General features: G+C 40.6%; 1 protein-coding gene across 1 annotated transcript in view; it reads left to right on the top strand.

Annotated features, from left to right (window-relative positions):
* The window catches only part of CPNE4 (copine 4), a 493,909-nt gene that overhangs the window by 238,470 nt on the left and 233,646 nt on the right, over positions 1-21,793 (top strand). The window contains exon 2 of the mRNA XM_040232688.1: positions 8,656-8,835. Coding sequence (XP_040088622.1) covers positions 8,656-8,835 — 180 coding nt within the window. The remainder of the gene's footprint in view (positions 1-8,655; positions 8,836-21,793) is intronic.

Genomic DNA, 21,793 nt, shown 5'->3' with positions numbered 1-21,793 from the left:
TGTCTCTCTACCTCTCAGGAAAGGGGATGATAATAGTACCTACAATGTTGTCATAAGGATGAAAAGAGAGTCAGAAGATTTGAACATACACTTCACCAAAAGAGACAGATGGCACATAAGCACTTGAAAAGATGCTATTAAAGCCCTCATGAGTTATTAGGAAAACACAAATTAAAACCACAATGTGATACCACTACACACCAGTTAGAATTTTAGAAGTTAAACATATACCTATTTCACTCCTAGAGAGAAGAAATATAAAGTCCATACAAATGTTTGTCCATGAATTTTCATGGCAGTTTTATGTGTAACAGCCAAACTGGAAACAGTTCATCAATGCATGTCAATCTATGCCAAAACCAATACAGAATTGTAAAGTAAAAATTAAAATAAATAAATAAATAAATTTAAAAAAAAAGAAAGAAATAAAAAAGGTGAACCACTGATGCACAATGAATAAATTTCTAAATAATTACACTGAATGAGAGAATAAAGACAAAAAGACTACACAGTCAGCAATTAACTTATATGCCATTATAGAGGATACAAACTGATTATGGTAACAGAGAACAGATTGGTAGTTGCTTGGGAACAAAGGCAGGGAGAGGTTAGAGAAAGGTTTTAAGGGGACACGAAGACACTGTAGGGGTCATGGGTGCCTTCACTTGGTTGTGGGGAAGGTTCCACATATCAAACCTTACTGAATTGCGTACTTTAAGTAGATATGGTTTATTTTATGTAAATTATACCTCAATAATGCATTTTTAAAAGTGAGTGCCTGTGACACACCAGGCCTTCCATAAACATTAACTATCATAAACTTTACTGGTATACTGAAAAACTGGTATACTGAAAAATGTTTCAGATGAAAGTCTTTAAAATAGCATCTCATCAAAAGCAATATTCAATGATTGATTCTATCATCATGATATCATAACACAGCTACATTTTTTTTCTTTCCTTCTAGGGATGCTTATGAATAAAGATGAATTAAGAAAATAGTCCAGACTTTGTGGTCAAAAGGCCTGAGCTCACTGCCCATTCTGTCATCCAGTACTTTGTCCTGATATCTGACCTTGATTTTACTCTTATATAAAATAATATAAATCTACAGCATATGATTGTTCTAAGAATCAAACAAAAATGGGTGTGAATATGTTCTGCAAACCATAAGCAACACTAGGATATCAGTCATTACAACTGCAGAGGAGAGAAGCAGAGAGAAGTGTTGACAGTTTTGCAGACTCGGTAACAGAAAGAAAGCAAAATTTTTAAAACCTTGACAAAAAAAAAAACAAAACACATAAGAGCAAGAGCTAGACCTTCCATCTCTTCAATCCTTTTACTCTGATATTCTCCCATTCAGATTGCCTAGAACACCTTTAAAATACACATTTCTAGGATCCCCTACTTTTTTTTTCTTTTTTAAAATTTATTATTATTTACTTTACAATATTGTATTGGTTTTGCCACACATAACATTAATCCTCCACGGGTGTACACGTGTTCCCAATCCCAAACCCCTCTCCCACCTCCCCCCTTTATTGAATCAGAACCCCAAGTGTAGGGATCATGAATCGAGTGTAAGGAAACCTGCCCCCAATGATTCTGATGCAACTGGCAGCACCAGGCAAAGGGTGGTCCTTTGGAAACAACTGCCTTAACCTTGAAGCCTCTCAATGAGAAACAACAGCCATCCTAGGCTCTGTTGCTCAGGTTAAACCCAACTTCAGTCTCCAGAAATGATAACGTATCTCCCATAAAGACTAGGAACGCCAAATGTTTTGAAACATCAGCAAGTGTTACAAGCATTTCCCCATCATCATTGTCCTTCTAGTCCTGAGCATCCATACTCAGGAGTCTCACTGGTCCTGAGATTGTCCTTGTAATTATCTATGTTGGTAATGCAAATGTGTGTCACTTAACTTCTTTCCAAATCAGTCCTTTCCCTCACAAAATGAAGTCATTCAGTATTGCTTTGGATGGTCCATCTGAGGTGTGGCATGATGTTTGTGTGGGATCAGCATTTAAAAATCAAGAAGTAAGAAGAAAACCAGCAGGACTGATACACATCAGCCATTTGTGCTCTTTGGGATGGTTAAAGCAGAGAAATAAAGACTTGAGTTTGCATCTCCTATCTCTTATAATCTAATCCTGTCCAGGACTCTATTCCTTCAGCCACAAGAAAAGCATCTTTTCTGTAACTTGAGAATCCACCTATAAGTTACTTCTTGGGGATTGTGGTTTCAAAACCCTCTATCAAAAGGCACTACATGAATGCAGTTAAATCTTTTATCATATGGTTCATGATGCTATGAATTTTGACCGAAAGTTGCAACAATGCCTCTAGGAGTCAGATGGAAGAATTCATTGAAGATTAAGAGCTTGGAAAATGGAGAAAGAACACCCATCTGAATGGGACAACCCCCAATTGGTTTCCATGTACAAATCCAGCCCCAGGTTGCCAGATAATCTCTGTTTTTTTTCCCCCCTCCAAATGTAGGGCAATAGAAATAGTACTTCTGTTCTGTTGGCAAATTAAAGGAAAGCTACTTTTTTTTTCTTCTGTCGCAGCTCAGTTTTATTAGGAAAAACAAAGGATAGTACACCCTCAAGGAGTGAGGGTGGGTCGACCCCAAAGGAGAGGACTCAATCCTTCTAGGATTCTTCCTTTTATACATTTGTCTCCTCCCCACTGAGCCTGCCCTATGCAAATTGAGCTAGCCAAGAAGGGGGAGTGTTTGTTTCACCTGAAGTTCTCACTCCCGTCCATGGAGTTCCTTCTGTTCCACTTTTGCAGACTTTTTCCTTTCTTTGTCTTTTAGCCACTGCCATTTTGGACTCCTTTTTCCTATTCTAACTACCTAACATTCCCCCCTCAAGAGATGGGAGGCCCAATTCTTTGGCAATGGAGTGTCGCAGTATCTCTGGCTACTTCCTGCTGAGCTGGGACAACGAGGGGGCATTGAACCTCCCCTTCTTGCTTCTCCCAAGCCTCAGAGTCCTTATAGTGATGTCCATCTAAGGGTGAGTGATATTTTTTGTGGTCAGGTGTAGTTTTATATATCCTTGTTGAACTGGCACTCCATGTTGTAGTTTGTTGGCCTGGGCAGAGAAAAAACAGGTTAGACAATTGATAATACATGGAGCGATCATGGAGAACGCAATGGCACCCCACTCCAGTACTCTTGCCTAGAAAATCCCATGGATGGAGGAGCCTGGAAGGCTGTGGTCCATTGGGTCTCTGAGGGTCGGACATGACTGAGCGACTTCACTTTCACTTTTCACTTTCATGCATTGGAGAAGGAAATGGCAACCCACTCCAGTATTCTTGCCTGGAGAATCCCAGGGACGGGGGAGCCTGGTGGGCTGCTGTCTATAGGGTTGCACAGAGTCAAACACAACTGAAGCAACTTAGCAGCAGCAGCAGGAGCAATCATAAGCAGCATCAATATGGTGGTAACAGGGATTAGTAAGGACATTAGCCAACTCCAAATTCCCCCTTTCCAGGAGAAAGATCCCCCAAAGAGAGGTTGTAGCCACCCCAAGAACTCTCCAGCTCATTCTTTGAGATCCTGTAGGATCTGAATGTTTTTCTTGAGGTCTGTGAGACTTTCTTCAACTTAGCTGGAAGTATTTACCCAAAAACAACACACTTCATTCAAGGTGGTTCAAGTCCCTCCATTTTCAGGGATCAGGAGATCTATCTCCTGTCTATTTTGGAGTACCACCCCTGCCAAGCTGTGTTGGCTCTTTAGAGCTATCCTGAGAGATCTTATCTCCAGAAACTTAATTTTGGGAGTTTTCATTAGAATGCTGCTCATTTGTAGTTCTGAATAGGTATCTGAGATCTCCAGGGGCTCACAGGTGTATTGAGTGTCCTCTTCTGTTTTCTTCCACAACTTGACTCATGAGTAGTGAATCCAGGAGTTGTGTCCTGGCACCTTGACTACTTTGGGGGTAGAAAGTATTACAGGTAGGGGCCCTTCCATGTGGGCTGGAGTTGAGCCTTTGGGGACCCATCTTTCCAGACTATAATTAGGACTTGGGTCCCTGCAGCCTATAGTGGTAGCTCTTTAGAATTTTTTGGGTCCTGGTTGATACCCCACAAGCATATATCTTGTTGGAGTTGCCCAATGGCCATCGTATAAGACTGGAGGGTCTGTGCCTGTGGATCTAGGAAGAGGTCATTGACATAAACGAAAGGTCTCCTATATACCATCTCATAAGGACTAAGACCAACCTGCTCCTTAGGGGCAATATGCGTGCAGAGGAGAGCTATTGGTAAAGCCTCCTTCTATCCCAGGGAGGTCTCCTGGGTTATCTTTTTTTTATCACTGATTTTAAGAATTGGTTGCCTCTTTCTACTTTTCCTAAAGACTGAGGCCTCCTGGCACAATGGAGGTAATAAGTAATGCCCAATGCTTTAGAGACCCTTTGGGTGACCTTAGAAGAAAATGGTGTCCCGTTGTCACTTTGTAATGACCTGTGCAGACCAAATCTCAGAATGATTTCATGAAGCAGTTTTGTTTTTTTTTTAACACCTCCTCAGTCTGGGTGGGAAAGCCTTCAATACATACTGTGAATGTATCTGTCATAACTAATAGGTATATATACCCTTGAGATACTGATATCTGCCAGTCCTCTCCTGAGCAGGTCCCACCCCATTGGACGGGCTGGACCAGCTGGGGTCTTCAAGCTCCTTGGGGGTTAACTGGCAAGTGGGATAAGAGGAGGCCACTTGCCTTATACTTGTTTGGAGGCCTGTTCCCCTAAAGGACCTTTCTAGTAATCTTTAGAGGGCCTTCTCCCCTAAATGATTGGTGGCTTGTAAGGAGTTAACCAACTTCCACTGGAGGTTCCCAGCCAGAAAAAGGAGTTCCTCCTTTTGGAACCACCCCATATGATCTTCTTAAAAGCCCTCACTCTTAGCTTTAAGAGTATCACTTTCAGTATATGAAGGAGTGTCTGGCAAATTAGTCTGTGGAACTAAGGTGGCAACCCCTATTAGGACATTGTTCTGTACTGCTGCTCGCTTAGCTGCCTGATTGGCTGCTTGGTTCCCTCGTGCCACTTCCATGCTCCTGTTTTGGTGTACTTTGCAATGAGAGACTGAAACCTCAGCGGGCAGATAGACTGCCTCCAAGAGCCTAAGGATTTTATCACCAATTTTGATTGGGGATGCTCGGGTGGTCAAGTGGTCTCCTTCTTTCCAAATAGCAGCATGTGCATGTAGCACCAGAAAGGCATACTTGGAGTCAGTGTAAATGGCTATTCTTTTTCCTTTTCCCAGCTCTAAAGCTCAAGTCAGGGCTATGAGCTCAGCCAATTGGGCTGAAGTACCTGGTGATGAAGGTTTGGCCTCTGTGATCTCGAAATTGGAGACTACTGCATATCCAGCTCTTCTTTTCCCATCTAAGACAAAGCTGCTTCCATCAGTGTACCAGATTTCCTCAGGATTGGTCAGAGGATCTTCTGACAATCCCTGTCTGGATTTTGTCCAGTGGTCCAAGGTTTCTTAACTAGAGATCTGGAATCTAGGACTGAGCCACATGAGCTTTCTTCCCAGTGTTTTTTTTGCTGTCCTGGTTTCCAACCTGCTGGGCTTCTTGTTACTTCCACTGCACTGGGTTTTCTTCGTGTTCAGCTTCCACTGCATGAGATTTCACCAAGTTGGGCTTCTGCTGTGCTTGGCCTCTGCTTCACAGGAGCTGAGCAAACGTTGTTTCAGCCAGGTTAAATCCGAGAAATGGCACCATATATGTTGGAGGAGTGTGTAATTTCCTTGATTCTGTCTGCCATAGCAAAGATTTGAAATGGCAGACCAGTTTTATAGCTAGGTTACAGCTCAGTTTTATTGGGCACAAGGGCAGGCCGACGCCAAAGGAGAGGCTGAAAACTACTTTTAATTGGAATGAATGAAACACCTCCAGGTCACTATGAACTTATAGGCCTCTGATTTTTACTATTATTCAAAAGTATAATCTCTTAATAACAAAAAAAATAAAAATATACCAATATAATAAATCTTGTACCCACATAATCAGTCAATAACATATACAATCCTGCCTCCCAGAATGAACATTTTAAAGAATACAAATTAAGCTCAAATAGCTGACTCTTCATGGAAAGAGTCAAATAACTATTGGTCTGAGCAGTAACTTGTTGTCGAATCCTAATCGGCAGTGGATTGAGGTTTGGTTTTCTGTCTCTTGCAGCAGGATGTAAAAGAACCATAGTCGCCTTCTCCTCACAACCAGGATCATCCATCCCACCAGAAATAGCAGAAGGTACTCCTTACAGGGTAGCCCTGTCTCACATAGGGCCCTGCATAGGAAGAGATGGGGCCAGGGATCAAACCCTGAGATCAAGAGTGCATCCGATATTTTTCTTTGCTGGATAACATGTACATGCGTGATATGGTCAAAAATGGCTTCCCTCATTTTATTGAGAAACTCTCCTTGTACTGTAATGAAAGTGGGGAGGTGTTTTTCACAGTTGGTGCTAATGAATGACTCTTGGGGAGTATCCAATAAACCGTCGACTGAAAAAAATTGCACAACATAAAAGTTGAGAATTGTGTTTTATTCAGAGGACATTCTGAGCACTTCAAGCCTGAGAAATAGCATCCCAAATAACTCTGAGAAACTGCCCCCAAGAAGCAAGGTGAGGAGCCATTATATACAAGAGTTTTTGCAACAAAAATCAGGTGGTGGGAACATCAAAAGATAACTATTCATTAAAGAAAAACAGCTGTCTCAAGCTAATGAAATTTAGCACTTTCCTATGTATGGGAAGATGCAAAAGTTGGGGCTCACTGAAACCACTCCTTTGATATGCACCTCAGCTACCTGGGTCCAGAATCCTGCTTCTCTCCATCCTGAGTCCCTTCAGGGTACCCCGTGGGGCTGCTGCAGTGGCTGAAGGCTTGGCCGCTGGCAGCCCATTTCTCTCCATCCTGAGCTCCCTCAGGGCTCACCATCAGGGTGACTGTATTGTGATGGCTTGGTGGCTGCAACATCCTTTGTTTGCTGGTATGGCGGGCAATATTTTTCTTTGACAGAATGATGTTTCCTTTTGAAATCTGAGAATACATGTAAGCTCCAATTGACCTATGAAATGTGAGTGATGGATATCTCCAGTTGAGAACTACTGTAGGATCTTGGGTTATCTGTAACTTGGTCCTCTAAGGATTCACAGAATATAAGTGTTGTTGGGTAGTCTCATTTGGGACAGATATGGAAGAGATGAGCTTTAGTGGTTGGGGTACTAGCAGAGAGCAGAGTACCCTATTGGCATTCCCAGCGTTTCCCTCAAAAGGCTGAACTCTTTACACAGAAGCTCTTTGCATGGCACGGGATAAGGGAGTCAACCAAGGATGCTGTGGCAGCTGCAGAAAGTCATCACCACCCTTTGATCTGAAGGTCAGGTCCGTGTCACCAGATTCTGGTGGCAGCTCCCTCTATGGAACGGAGTTGCTAGCAGACTGTGTGGAGAGGTGCAGAGACACTGGCCATGTCCTTCTGATCTCCTGCCAAGTCCCTCCTCAGGCTTCCTCCCTCCTCCAACACCCAGAGGTCTAGGGAGCCCAGGAATCCATAGAAGCCAGTCAGTCTCCTAGGGCACAGAATGGGGCAGAGAGTGAGGGAGAAATGAGAGTTGTTATCTCAGAAGGCTGGGGAAATCTTCACTCCTGGAACATTAGAGACTAGGGGTTTTTCAAACTCTAATATAGAGGTCCGCAATCCCCAGGCCATGAACTGGTACCAGTCCATGGCATGTAAAGAACTGGGCCACACAGCAGGAGGTGAACGGCAGGTAAGTGAGCAAAGCTTCATCTATACTTACCGCCACTCTCCATTGCTCACATCCCCCTAGATGGAACAGTCTAATTGCAGGAAAAGAAGCTCAGGGCTCCCACTGATTATAGTGAGCTGTATGTTTATTTCATCATGTATCACAATCTAATAATAATAGAAGTAGAATGCACAGTAAATGTATCCGAATCATCCCCAAACCCCCTCCCCCTTACCCCAGTCTGTGGAAAAATTGTCTTCCAGGAAACTGGTCCCTAGTGACAGATTGGGGACCACTGCTCTAATCCTCTAGCCCTCACTGGTTGATGAGGGGACTGAGAGGGACTGAAACTGCTGAGTCAGCATGTGTAAACCCAGTAAGAGACCTACTTGAGACCACAGGGATTCGTATGGCACTGGAATTTATATGACGCTAACACTAGAATAGGGTTGGCTAAAAGGGACATCTACGAGGTTATTTGCCCAACTGGGTCCCTAAGACATCAGGAATTGAGTGCAGATTTTTTTTCCTCCTGAGCCAAAACATGCCTTCAGACTTTTTCCTAAGGCTCCAGGTGGCCCCTAATAATAATCCATCTTCTTGCCTTATTATGTAACAATACAAGGTGCTCTAAAATCCTTCCACATAAAGCTCAGATTATTCTGTGATTTTCCTCCTTGAACCATGACTCATTCTCAGAAGGTGTATCCTTGAAGATGTCCAGACTGCTCGCCCTGGTGCTTGGTGGAGGGCACTGACAGTTTGGAAGGAGACAGAGCACCATAAAATGAAGCTTCCTGAAGGATAACGATACAAGGCCCTGGTCCCTGATGGGTTTTCTCTTCCTCTGTCCTGCAGGTCGACAGAACAGAGGTGATTCGCACCTGCATCAACCCAGTCTATTCAAAACTGTTCACAGTGGACTTTTACTTCGAGGAGGTGCAGCGCCTGCGGTTTGAGGTCCATGACATCAGCAGCACCCACAATGGGCTGAAGGAGGCCGACTTTCTGGGCGGCATGGAGTGCACGCTTGGCCAGGTGGGCCCATGACGCCCTCCCTCCCCTTTAGTCTTCTGAGGGCCTTTCTCCTTCCTTTTCTCCCCTCTCCCCTCATTCAGTCCTTGCTTGCTTTCTCCTGTTGACTTTATGTCCTTTAACGTGTAGCTTCGTGTGACGTGCGCTGCTGTGTCCATTATATTCAGTGCTGCACTTTCACGTGGATGATGGGGCAGATATGTCAGGTGTGACTTATTTTGCAAAGTTAATCATTTTTGTTTCTGAATTCCTTCATTCTGTCAATCATTCATTTAACAACTGTTTATGGAGCACCTGCTCTGCTCCAGTTGTATGTCTGCTCTTGCCTTATCCTGATACATCACAATCTTCCATCTCCCACTTCAACTGTGGGAACCAGTTCCCCGGGTATATCACTCAGTCACAGCTATCCCAAGCCTCTGGTGCCAAAAGCAGCCCAAGAGAAGGCTAAATAGATACATGGTGAATGATAAATGCTTTACTTAATCCTCACAACAATGTTGGGAAATAAACATTCATTTGTCAGAGAGAAACTAAGACTCAGAAGTAATCGGCTTGCCAGAGACCCCACACTAACAAGGGCAGAGTTACACCCAAGTGGGCCTTCCTCCAAGCCCCATGATTTTGCCTTTGTAACACCTTTCCTTTTTCCCTTCCTTCCTGCTGTACCCAGAACTTGAATAAGTGCTGAGGTAGAATCTAAGTAGAAATAGTCCCTGTGCTCAAGACTAATTGGAGAAGGCTCAGTGTGTGCCCCTCAAACAGAGCCACTCACGATGTTCTCTAAGCTCTCATGAGGCAACTCATCCTGAGTTCTAAATATGCTTGTGGGCCTGCAGGGAAGGGAGAGCTTTCTGCTGAGGAGAATGACAAAAGGCATTGTGAAACCAAACTTTGAAAAAATATGGTCCAGGAGTTGAAGGAGGAGGAGGGATGTCTTCAGGTAAAAAGGCAACGTAAACAAGGCATAGAGGTCAGAGCAACCATGCAGAGCTAAGGGATGAGAGGACCAGCCACCCTTAATCAAGGTCAGAGCCTGATTTACTGGGAAATTAGTGCAGCTTAAAATTCAGAGACCTTCATTTATGTGGATCCTTCCAAAGATCTGTATCAGGTTTTTATTTGTAGTGTTGTACTTTTTCCACAAAGAAAGATTCCAAATTAAATAAGCCTCAAGCCTCACAAAATCTGCATTAATCCCATGTAGAGGTAAGGATATTGTTTAGAGATTAGTACGAAAGAGTTTAAGTTGGCTTAAAACAACACTCAGGAAACTAAGATCATGGCATCCAGTCCCATCACTTCATGGCAAATAGATGAGGAAACAATGGAAACAGTGACAGACTTTATTTTGGGGGGCTCCGATATCACTGCAGATGGTGACTGCAGCCATGAGATTAAAAGACACTTGCTCCTTGGAAAGAAGAAAAGTTATGACCAACCTAGACAGCACATTAAAAAGCAGAGACATTACTTTGCCAACAAATGTCGATCTGGTCAAAGCTATGGTTTTTGCAGTAGTCATGTATGGAGGTGAGAGTTGGACTATAAAGCTCACTCCTCTTCCTGCCGTACTGCTCTACTCCACTGTGGTGCTTCCTTCACCTCCTTTGACTTTCAGTCTCAGAGTCAGCTTTTTGGGAGAGCCAAACAAAGATACTCTGTAACATACGCCAAACTTCCTGATTTCAGAAACTGTATGCAGTGTTCCCATCTGCTCCGAGTGTGCTTCCTTTCCCTGCTCGCACGCATGTTCCCTTCCCAATTTCAGTGGAAATGTCACTTCTTTCTGGGAGCCTTCTCTGAGCTCTTGTCTGCTTGATAGCATCCTTTCAATGTTTGCTTCCTCTTCTGTGCTTCTCCCTAAGAATGGCTGTGATTTATTTGTGTAATTATTTGTTTTACATCTTTATCCCCAACTAGTTGTGAGCTGTTTGAAGGCAAAGACAGTGTCACTGGCCCCTGGCACACTGCCTGGCATGAGGTAGAGGGTCAAGGACTGGTTGGACATAGGAAGATAAGCCTTACAAAAGAAGTAATTTTGAGGATCATTCACACAGACCAAATTGTGAAAGCTTTGGATAAACAAGATCTTTTATTCACATGACTTAGTGAATCTACATTTACTTCTTGGGACAGCATGTAACTTTTATGCATAGGCGGGATGCTCATTGCTAAGTGAGAATCTTAAAAGGATTCTTTTCTATCTGCAAAATGCCATTTAAATCACCTTTTAAGTTTATTTATTATTTATTTAAGTTTACTTAAGTTTATTTATACATTACAGAATTTCACCTTAAATCCACTATTCATTCATTGCCCACTTATTGTGCACTGTACCTATCAAGAACTACGTGCTCTCAACTCTTTCCAAAAGTCACAAGAGAGATATACAATGATCATTATATAATATATGATGGAGAATATCCCCGGAACCCACCTTCTTGTGGACTTCTCCTCAGGAGGGAATAAGGTGTCCTGTGGTCTAAACCCTTTGGGGTGAGGTTTCCCATTACTTAAGTGAAAAGCATCAGGGTTGGTATGGAGAAATGGCCAGATGGCCTAGAGTGGAAGGAACAGAGAATCTGAGGGGTTCATTCACATAATCTTCTTAATCTCTCAAGACAAGAAATATGTAGACCTGCACACTTAAGGTGAATTACCAATAGCCCTTCCTAAGTATACTTTGATGCTTTTGAAAGGGCTTTCAAACTGATCATTTCGCGTGGCTTGTTAAAAATTTATGTTTTTTGAAGTATAGTTGAGTTACAATGTGTTAATTTCTGCTGTACAGCAAAGTGACTCAGTTGTACATGTATATACATTATATTCTTTTCCATTATGGTTTATCACAGGATGTTGAACATAGTTCCCTGTGATATACAGTAGGACCTTGTTCTTTGTCCATCTTATATATGCTAGTTTGCATCTGAGTTGAGAAAACTGAGAGTCAGAAAGATTCCATGCCTTTACAGAGCCAAGAACAGAAGTCAAGAGCTGTTGATCTTTTTTTTTAATATAAATTTATTTATTTTAATTGGAGGTTGATTACTTTACAATATTGTATTGGTTTTGCCATACATCAACATGAATCCACCACAGGTATACACATGTTCCCCATCCTGAACCCCACACTCACCTCCCTCCCCGTACCATCCCTCTGGGTCATCTCAGTTTTCAGAGCTCTTTCTTCTGCCATGATTTAGGAAAGGATAATGCAGGGAGGCTGCATGTTGTGAGAAATTTTTTTGACATTGTGGCTTAGGAGGAAAAAAAGACATGAGCAGCAAGTCAGCCATGCTTCCTGACCCATAATACTGCACCCCCCACCCCACCTCGGTGATTTGCTGCCTGAGTAGGTATCCTGTATATTTTTAAACAACCACCCTCTCATAATATTAGCCATGTGATTGGTGCTGTTGACCTGGCCCACACTTTGGGATGCCACTGACTGAAATCAATCAGAATGCCTCAATTTTGTGGCAACAGTGATTGCTGCAGGGAAACTATGTAACTCATCAGGCATAATGAGATGTATTATGTATTATTTATGTATTGGCTAGAGCCTTATAGGAAAGAAAATGTAGGGTTATGAGGTGGAAATGGACCCTGCAAGAGAAAAACGTGGGTGCTATTGGAGAAAAAGAGAGAAACGAGTGGTGTTCTCTGCACCCTAGATAGACTCTTGTCTGAAGCCAGCCTGTCCTCAACATTTCAATCATTATCTTCTCTTTGCTGTTTGAACCACTATAGACTAATTCATTTTGCCGCTTACAAAGTGAAGTCTAACATATTGAACTATATTCCACAGAACCCCTTTCCCAGACCATAGTGATCTCTTTAAACTCCAAATTCCTATAACCCAACTTCATTTCATTCATGTAAATCATTCCACATTGCACTGAGAAGTTCCTTTGCATCAGTTCATTAAAATAATTTCTCTCTTAATTAGCACTTATTGTTATTGTTACCTGGTCTGTCCCTAGATTACAAGTTTTTAAAGCCAGAGGCCACAGGCCACATTTAGCACTTCTAAGGGTCTAAAGCAACATCATGCTTTATATATCATGTGCTCAAGTCAAATTTATTGATCAGTTAATTTTGAAAATTTCAGATCAGTATGAACTTATACTTTGACAGGATAAATTTAATTCTTTTATTTATTCATTTTTTTCAGCAAATTTTTAGGAAGGACCCCAGGCATAAAAAATGCCATGCTAGGTGCTACAGGTGCAAAGATGAAAAAGACAGGGGCCCTGCTCCAGAAGAGCTATAATTAGCTAGAAGATACAGACTAGTAAAGAAATCATCAAAATGCATATTACTGAGTGCTATATAATGAGTTGTGTTTCAGGGGCTCTGAGGGAAAGACTTACCTCTGCCTAAAGGCAATCGAGGAGGTCTCATAAGAAAATTGTCTCACTCTGACCTGAGTCTCAAAGAGTGAGTAGGGATTCACCAGCAGAGAAAAGAAATAAGGACTCTCTGGGCAAAATGACTGGTACACACCAGTGCACAGCAGCATGAGAATGTCAGAGAACTCTGAGCGACTCAGCTTGGTGGGATGGGCAGTGAATTGGGAAAGGGATAAAGGAGGCCAGACAGGAAAGGGTGAGCCGAGCTGACCGCATGTTTTTATGAGCCTTTCATTAAAGTTTGGAGAGCTCGGACTGGATGCACAAAAGCCCCTGAGGGGCTTTAACAAGAGGAGGGCCAAGACTGCATGTGTGTACTGGAAAGATCTGTTGGTATTCCTGTAAATGGTGGATGGGAGAGAACTAATGCCAAGGCAGAGAAACAAGTTAGGAGGCTGTTAAAACAATAAGAAGAGTTGGGAAGGAAAGTGGTGATGAAAATGAGAACAGGAGATGCAGAGGGGAATGTGTCTGAGAGCACAACCAACAAGTTTTCAAACCTGGGTGAGGGATGTGGGGTCTTCTGGCATCTGACAAACGTTACTGGAGGAGCAGCTTGCTGTTGTTGAGGGAATCAGATTGAGGAATGAGACAGGGAGTAGGATGTGGTGCCAACACTTTAAGCTCAGGATGTCTGTGAAAAGTCCAGAGGAGGTTGCCACTTGGCGGTTTTACCACATGGATCTGATGATGACACAGATTTGGGAGCTAAGACCCTACAGATGGTAGTTGGTAGCAGAAAGTCAAAATCCTTTTCTATATGTGGAGTTCTTTGGATGGTTATTTAGAATGGAGTAAGTAAAATAGACGTGATTAAAATAAGATTTGGTATTGCTACACTACATAAAGGGGGCTTCCCTCCATAGCTCAGTAGGTAAAGAATTTGCCTGCAATGCAGGAGACCTGGGTTAGATTCCTGGGTCAGGAAGATCCCCTGAAGAAGGATATGGTAACCCACTCCAGTATTCTTTCCTGGTGAATCCCATGGACAGAGGAGCCTGGAAGGCTACAGTCCATGGGGTCACAAGAGTCAGACACGACTTAGCGACTAAACCAGCACCATGTATAGAGTAATACAACAGACAAATGCATTTGTCATGAGAGCTCTGCGGAGGGTAGGCAGACCTCCTTCAGCCTTCACAGTTTGACTTTTATCCTTTGGTGAGAATGGGGAATTTTCTCAATTTTTCCAAATTGTTCTCTCTAATGTGATCAAGCAAAAAAAAAAAAAATCAACATTTTCCTTTTTTGTAACTTCAGCAGTGAGAGAAGATTCCTTTTCCTTGCACTGCTTAGTTGGGCAGGGAATGGTGGACATGGGAGCTGTAGGAACAGTGTGATGGGGGCCCAAGGTGCTCTTTCATGATGCTGCACCACGGAGCTGAGTGGACTAGTGTCGGATCCCAGCTCAGCCATGCTCAGTGATATGTCCAGAGGCAAACTCCTGCAGCCATTTAAACCTCAGTCTCTTCATTTGCACGGTGGAGATTATAATAGTTCTGACCTCAAGAAATAGTGTGATGATCAAGTGAAAAAATACATATAAGGTCCTAAGCAGCATCCCTGGCATTCAGGGTCTGAAACCTGTTATTAAGGAACTACCACTATGGACACTTGTAAGGACCAACATTGTTTCAGGAGTAAATGTGGAAGGGAAAAAAGGTGAAAATGTTATGATGGAACCCATGTCCTGGGCAATTAGTAAAACAACTTTTAATTTTGCCTTAAGTTTGTTGCATAGTTTATATAGTTAAAGATTCAGTGTGTGTAATATTTACTCTTATCAAGCTACATTTAGTTTTAAAAAAATAGTGTCTCTGAAATAATTGGGGACATATGTTCCTGATCATATCTTCCTCAACTGAAGCCCAAGACAAAAGATAAAATGACTTCCCAAAACCCATCCAGAAAGTCACACATTCAGAGCCTCTAAAGTACCTACGCTGTCTGAATTTGTCATATTTCCATTCTGCCATGTGAATTAGCAGGGCTCGTGGTATTTAGGGAGGGAAAATAGCAGCCCTCAGCATGCTAGAAACTGGCATTGGCCATAACATTGGATACCAGCAGCGCAAGTGACTTAGCACTGAGTGGTGGTGCCAGATGAAGGTTCATGTCCTCTAAAAGCACTCAAGGGAGAACTGTGTGTTCTCGGCAGATGGATGAAGAAGGCGATTCATAGATGCAGGGTGCTCAGAAAGCTGTGTATGCCTTCTGTGTCAGTGTGGAGACCATCCTTGGGTTGCTGTTAGCTGAAAGAAGACGAAAAACTAAACCCTGCTCCTGCTGCAACCATCAGAGAGCATGCTAGGGAGAAACTCGACCCCTCACCATCTCGAACAGCAAGCCAACCTTCTTTTTTATTTAACTTTATTTCTTTATTATTTTATATAAATTTATTTATTCTTAATTGAAATATAATTGCTTTAAACATTGTATTGGTTTCTGCCAAACGTCAAGATGAATCAAACATATGTATACCTATGCCCCCTCCTTCTGAACCTGCCTTCCACTTCACTCCCCATCCTACCTCTCTAGGTTGTTACAGAGCCCTGGTTTGAATTCTCAGAGTCATATAGCAAATTCCCACTGGCTATCTATTTTACATATGGTAATGTATATGTTTCCATGTTACTCACGCCATTATCCCACCCACTCTTTCCTCCTCCCAACCCTTGTGCATATGTCTGTTCTCATTGTCTGTGCCTCCATTTCTACCATACAAATAGGTTCATCAATACCATCTTTCTAGATTCCATACATATGCGTTAACATCCAATATTTGTTTTTCTCTTTCTGACTTCCTTCACTCTGTATAAGAGGCTCTAGGTTCATCCACCTCATTAGAACTGACTCAAATATGTTCCGTTTTATGGCTGAGAAATATTCCACTTTATATATATATATACATATATGTGTGTGTATTATATATATACCACAGCTTCTTTATCCATTCATCTGCTGATGGACATCTAGGTTGCCTCCATGTTCTACCATTGTAAATTGTGCTGCAGTGAACATTGGGGTACATGTGCCTTTTACAATTTTGGTTTTCTGAGGGTATAAGCCTAGTAGTGAGATTACTGGGTCATATGCTGGTTTTATTCCTAGTTTTTTAAGGAATCTCCATCTGTCTCTCATAGTGGCTGTATCAGTTTACATTCCCACCAACAGTACAAGAGGGTTCCCTTTTCTCCACACCCTCTCCAGCATTTATTATTTGTAGCCTTTTGATGATGGCCATTCTAACTGGTGTGAGGTGATATCTAAGTGTAGTTTTGATTTGCATTTCTGTAATAGTGAGCAAAGTTGAGCATCTTTTCATGTGTTTATTAGCCATCTGTATGTCTTCCTTGAAGAAATGTCTGCTTAGGTCTTTTGCCTGCTTTTTGATTGATTGATTGTTTGATTGTTTGTCTCTCTGGTATTGAGTTGTATGAGCTGCTTGTATATTTTGGAAATTAATCCTTTGTCAGTTGTTTCATTTGCTATCATTTTTTCACATTCTAAGGGCTGTCTTTTTACCTTATTAACAGTTTCCTTTGCTGTGCAGAAGCTTTTAAGTTTAATTAGGTCCAGCTTGTTTATTTTTGTTTTATTTCCATTGCTCTAGGTGGTGGGTCATAGAGGGTTTTGCTGTGATTTATGTCATAGAGTGTTCTGCCTATGTTTTCCTCTAAGAGTTTTATAGTTTCTGGTCTTATATTTAGGTCTTTAATCCATTTTGACTTTATCTTTGTATATGGACCTGTGGTGGATTCATGTCAATGTATGGCAAAACCAATACAGAATTGTAAAATAAAATAAAAAATAAAAAGAAAGTGTTCTAATTTCATTCATTTACATGTAACTGTCCAGTTTTCCCACCAGCACTTATTGAGGAGACTAGATGTCTTTGCCCCATTGTATATTCTTGCCTCCTTTGTCAAAATTAAGGTACCCATAGGTGTGTGGGTTTATCTCTGGGCTTTCTATATCTTATTCCACTGGTCTATGTTTCTGTTTTTGTGCCATTAACTTACTATCTTGATGACTGTATATTTGTAGTATAGTCTGAAGTCAGGAGGGTTGATTCCTCCAGCTCCGTTCTTCTTTCTCAAGATTGCTTTGGCTCTTTGGAGTCTTATATGCTTCCTTATGAAATGTGAGATTTTTTGTTCTAGTTCTGTGGGAAATGTCATTGGTAATTTGATAGGGATCACTCTGATTCTGCAGATTGTACTAGGTAGTATAGTCATTTTCACAACATTGATTCTTCCAACCTAGGAACATGGAGTATCTGTCCATTTGGTTATATTGTCTTTGATTTTTTTCATCAGTGTTTTATAATTTTCTCTATACATCTTTTTTGTCTCCTTAGGTAGATTTATTCCTAGGTATTTTATTCTTTTTGTTGCAATGGTAAATGGGATTGATTCCTTAGTTTCTCTTTCAGATTTTTAATTGTTAGTGCATAGGAATGCAAGTGATTTCTGTGTATTGATTTTGTACCCTCAACTGTGTTGAATTTACTGATTAGCTCTAGTAATTTTCTGATAATATCTTTAAGGTTTTCTATTATGTTATCGGAGAAGGCAATGGCACCCCACTCCAGTACTCCCACAGTGAGAGTTTTACTTCTTCATTTCCAATTTGATTTCCTCTTATTTCTTTTTCTTCTCTAACTGCAGTGGCTAGGACTTCCAAAACTGTGTTGAGTAATAGTGGTGAGAGTGAATGCACTTTTCTTGTTCCTGATCTTACAGGGAATGCCTTCAGTTTTTCAACACTGAGAATAATATTTGATGTGGTTTTATCATATATGACCTGTATTAGTTAAGGTAGGTTCCTTCTATGCCCATTTTTTAAGAGTTTTTATCATAAATGGGTACTGAATTTTGTCAAATGCTTTTTCAGCATCTTTTGAAATGATCATATGGTTTTTACTTCTAACTCATTAATATGGTGTATCACATTGATTGATTTGTGTATATTGAAGAACCCTTGAATCCCTGGGATAAACTCAACTTGATAATGGTGTATGATCTTTTTAATTTGTTGTTGAATTCTGTTTGCTAGAATTTTGTTGAGGATTTTTGCATCTGTATTCATCAGTGATCTTGGCCTGTAATTTTCTTTTTTGTGTGTTGTCTCTTTCTGGTTTTGGTATCAGGCTGATGGTGGCCCCACAGAATGCATTTAGAGGTTATTTCTTCCTCTGAAAATTTTTGCAATAATTTTAGAAGAGTAGAAATTAGCTTTTCTCTAAATATATGGCAGAACTCACCTTTGAAGCCATCTGGCCCTAGGCTTTTGTTTTCTGGGAATTTATTTTTTTTATCACAGTTTCGATTTCAGTGCTTGTAGTTGGCTTATTCATAATTTCTCTTTATTCCTGGGTCAGCCTTGGAAGCTTGAACTTTTCTAAGAATCTTATCTATTTCTTCCAGGTTGTCCATTTCATTGGCATGTAGTTGTTTGTAATAGTCTCTTATGAGCCTTTGTCTGTTGTAACCTCTCCCTTTTTGTTTATAATTTTGTTGATTTGATTCTTCTCCCTTTTTTCTTGATGAGTCTTGCTAATGGTTTGTCAATTTTGTTTATATTCTCAAACAACCAGCTTTTAGTTTTATTAATCTTTACTATTTTTTCTTCATTTCTTTGTCATTTATTTCTGCTCTGATCTTTATGATTTTTTTTTCTTCTACTAACTTTAGGGGTTCTTCTTCTTCTTTCACTTGTTTTAGGTGTAAAGTTAGTTTGTATGTTTGATGTTTTTCTTGTTTCTTGGAGTAGGGTTGTATCACTATAAACTTCCCTCTTAGAACTGCTTTTGCTGCATCCCATAGGTTTTGAGTTGTCATATTTTTATTGTCATTTGTTTCTAGATATTTTTCTGTTTCCCTTTTGACTTCTTTAGTAACCTGTTTGTTACTTAGAAATATATTGTTTAATCTCTGTGTGTTGTGTTTTTTACAGTTTTTTTCCCTTGTAATTTATATCTAGTGTCATAGCATTGTGATTAGAAAAGATGCTTCATATGATTTTAATTTTCTTAGGTTTACTGATGTTTGATTTGTGATATGGTCTACCCTGGAGAATGTTCCATGTGCACTTGAGAAGAAAGCATATTCTTCTGCATTTGAATGGCATGTCCTGAAGATATCAATTAGATCCTTTTGATCTAATGTGTCATTTAAGACTAGTTTTTCCTTGTTAATTTTCTGTTTTGGTGATTTGTCCATTGGTGTAAGTGGGATCTTTAAGTCCACTACCATTATTGTGTTACTGTCAATTTCTCCTTTTATGTCTGTTAGTGTTTATCTTATGCATTGAGGTGCTGCTATGTTGGGTGCATAGATAATTACAATTGTTATGTCTTCCTCTTGGATTGATCCCTTGACCATTATGTAGTGTCCTTCCTTATCTCTTGTAATATTCTTTATTTTAAGGTCTATTTTGTCTGATATGAGGATGGTTATTCTGACTTTCTTTTGATTTCCATTTGCATGAAATGTCTTCTTCCATCCTCTCACTTTCAGTCTGTATGTTTCTCTAGGTCTGAAGTGGGTCTCATATAGATAGCATATATATGGATCTTATGTTTGTATCCATTCATGGAGGCAGTCTGTGTCTTTTGGTTGGAGCATTTAAACCATTTACATTTAAAGTAATTATTGATACTTATATTCCTATTGTCATGTTCTTAGTTGTTTAGGGTTTGTTTTTGTAGGTATTTTCCTTCTCTTGTATTTCCTGTCCATTTAAGTCTCTTTAACATCTGTTGTAAAGCAGTTTGGTGATACTAAATTTGCCTTTGTTTGCCTATAAAGTTTTTGATTTCTCCATCAACTTTGAATGAGGTCCTTGCTGGGTAATCTTGGTTGTAGATATTTCCCTTTCAGTATTTTAAGTATATTCTGTCATTCCCTTCTAGCTTGCAGAATTTCTGCTGAAAGATCCTCTGTTGATCATATGGGGTTTCCTTTGTATGTTACTGTTGCTTCTCCCTTGCTGCTTTTAATATTCTTTCTTTGTGTTTAATCTTTGTTAGTTTGATTAGTATGTATCTTGGCATGTTTCTACTTGGATTTATCCTGTATGGGACTCTCTGCACTTCTTGGACTTGATTAAGTATTTCCTTTCCCATGTTGGGAAAATTTTCAACTATAATCTCTTCAAAACTTTTCTCAGACCCTTTCTTTTTCTCTTCTTCTTTTGGGACCCATGTAATTTGAATGTTGGTGCATCTAATATTGTCCCAGAGGTCTCTGATGCTATCTTCAGTTCTTTTCATTCTTTTTCCTTTATTCTGCTCTTCAGCAGTTATTTCCACCATTCTGTCATCCGGCCCATTTATGGATTCTTCTGCCTCATATATTCTGCTATTGATTCCTTCTAAAGTATTTTTTATTTAAGTAATTGTGTTGTTCATCTCTGTTTATTCTTTATTTCTTCTGAGTCCTTGTTAAATGTGTTAATTGATTCTTGCATTTTCTGCATTCTATTTTTGAGGTTTTGGATCATCTTTACTATCACTGTTCTAAATTCTTTTCAGGTAGTTTGCCTATTTCCTCTTTGTTTATTTGGTCTTGTGTGTTTCTAGCTTGTCCCTTCATTCACACAATATTTATCTGCCTTTTCTTTTCTTTTTTTTTGTCTTATTGTGTTTGACATCTCCTTTTCCCAGGCTCCAAGGTCGAATTCCTTCTCCCTTTTGGTTTCTGCTCTCAGTGGGTAAGTTTGGCTCAGTGGTTTGTGTAGGCTATGCTGGGTGTGACTTGTGCTTGTGTTCTGGTGGGAGGAGGTGGTGGGTATTTTCTCCCCCTCTGATGAGCAGGGCTGTGTGAGGTGGAAACCCTGCCTGCTGATGATTGGTTTGTGGTTTTTTCTTGTTTGTTGTTTAGGTGAGGCATCCTGCATTGGGCAGTTGGGTGGTCCCAGTCTTGCATATAGGTGGAGGCCTTTTTGGGAGTTCTCTCTTATTAAAACTCCCTATGTTTAGAAATTCTCTGTCAGCCTAGGGTTTTGCATCAGAACTCCTACTTCAAAGGCTCAGGGCCTGATCTCTGGCTGGGGAACTGAGATTGCACAAGTGATTTGTTATGGCATTAAAGGGGACTAAAACACACAGAGAAAAACAAAAAACAAAACAAGAAACAAAAAATGAACCCTAGATAAACGGTAAGTACAAAATCAAGCAAATAATAACAGAATATAAAAATAATGGAATATACACACACACATATACACACATAAACAAAACCAAAACAGCTCAAAAGAAGAAAGTACAAGAGATTAACCCAGCAGCAAAGGAAACTAAAAATGATATTAACCAGTTAAAAACAAAAGTAACTAAAACACACAGGAAAGCAAAACCAAAGCAAGGTACCAACTGGAGGATAAAGCAGCAAAAACAAAACAAGCTAACAAGCATGGTCAGGAAATGGAAGAAAAGAAAGAATAGAGGACTTCCCTGGTGGCGCAATGGTTAAACGTCTGCCTGCCAACACAGGGGACGTGGGTTCAATCCCTGCTCTGGGAAGATTCCACATGCTGCAGACTAA

The sequence above is a fragment of the Oryx dammah genome, unplaced genomic scaffold, assembly GCF_014754425.2.
Source record: "Oryx dammah isolate SB20612 unplaced genomic scaffold, SCBI_Odam_1.1 HiC_scaffold_2, whole genome shotgun sequence".
NCBI lineage: Eukaryota > Metazoa > Chordata > Mammalia > Artiodactyla > Bovidae > Oryx > Oryx dammah.
The sequence above is the reverse complement of the archived record's forward strand: the minus strand, read 5'-3'. Positions and strand labels throughout refer to the sequence as shown.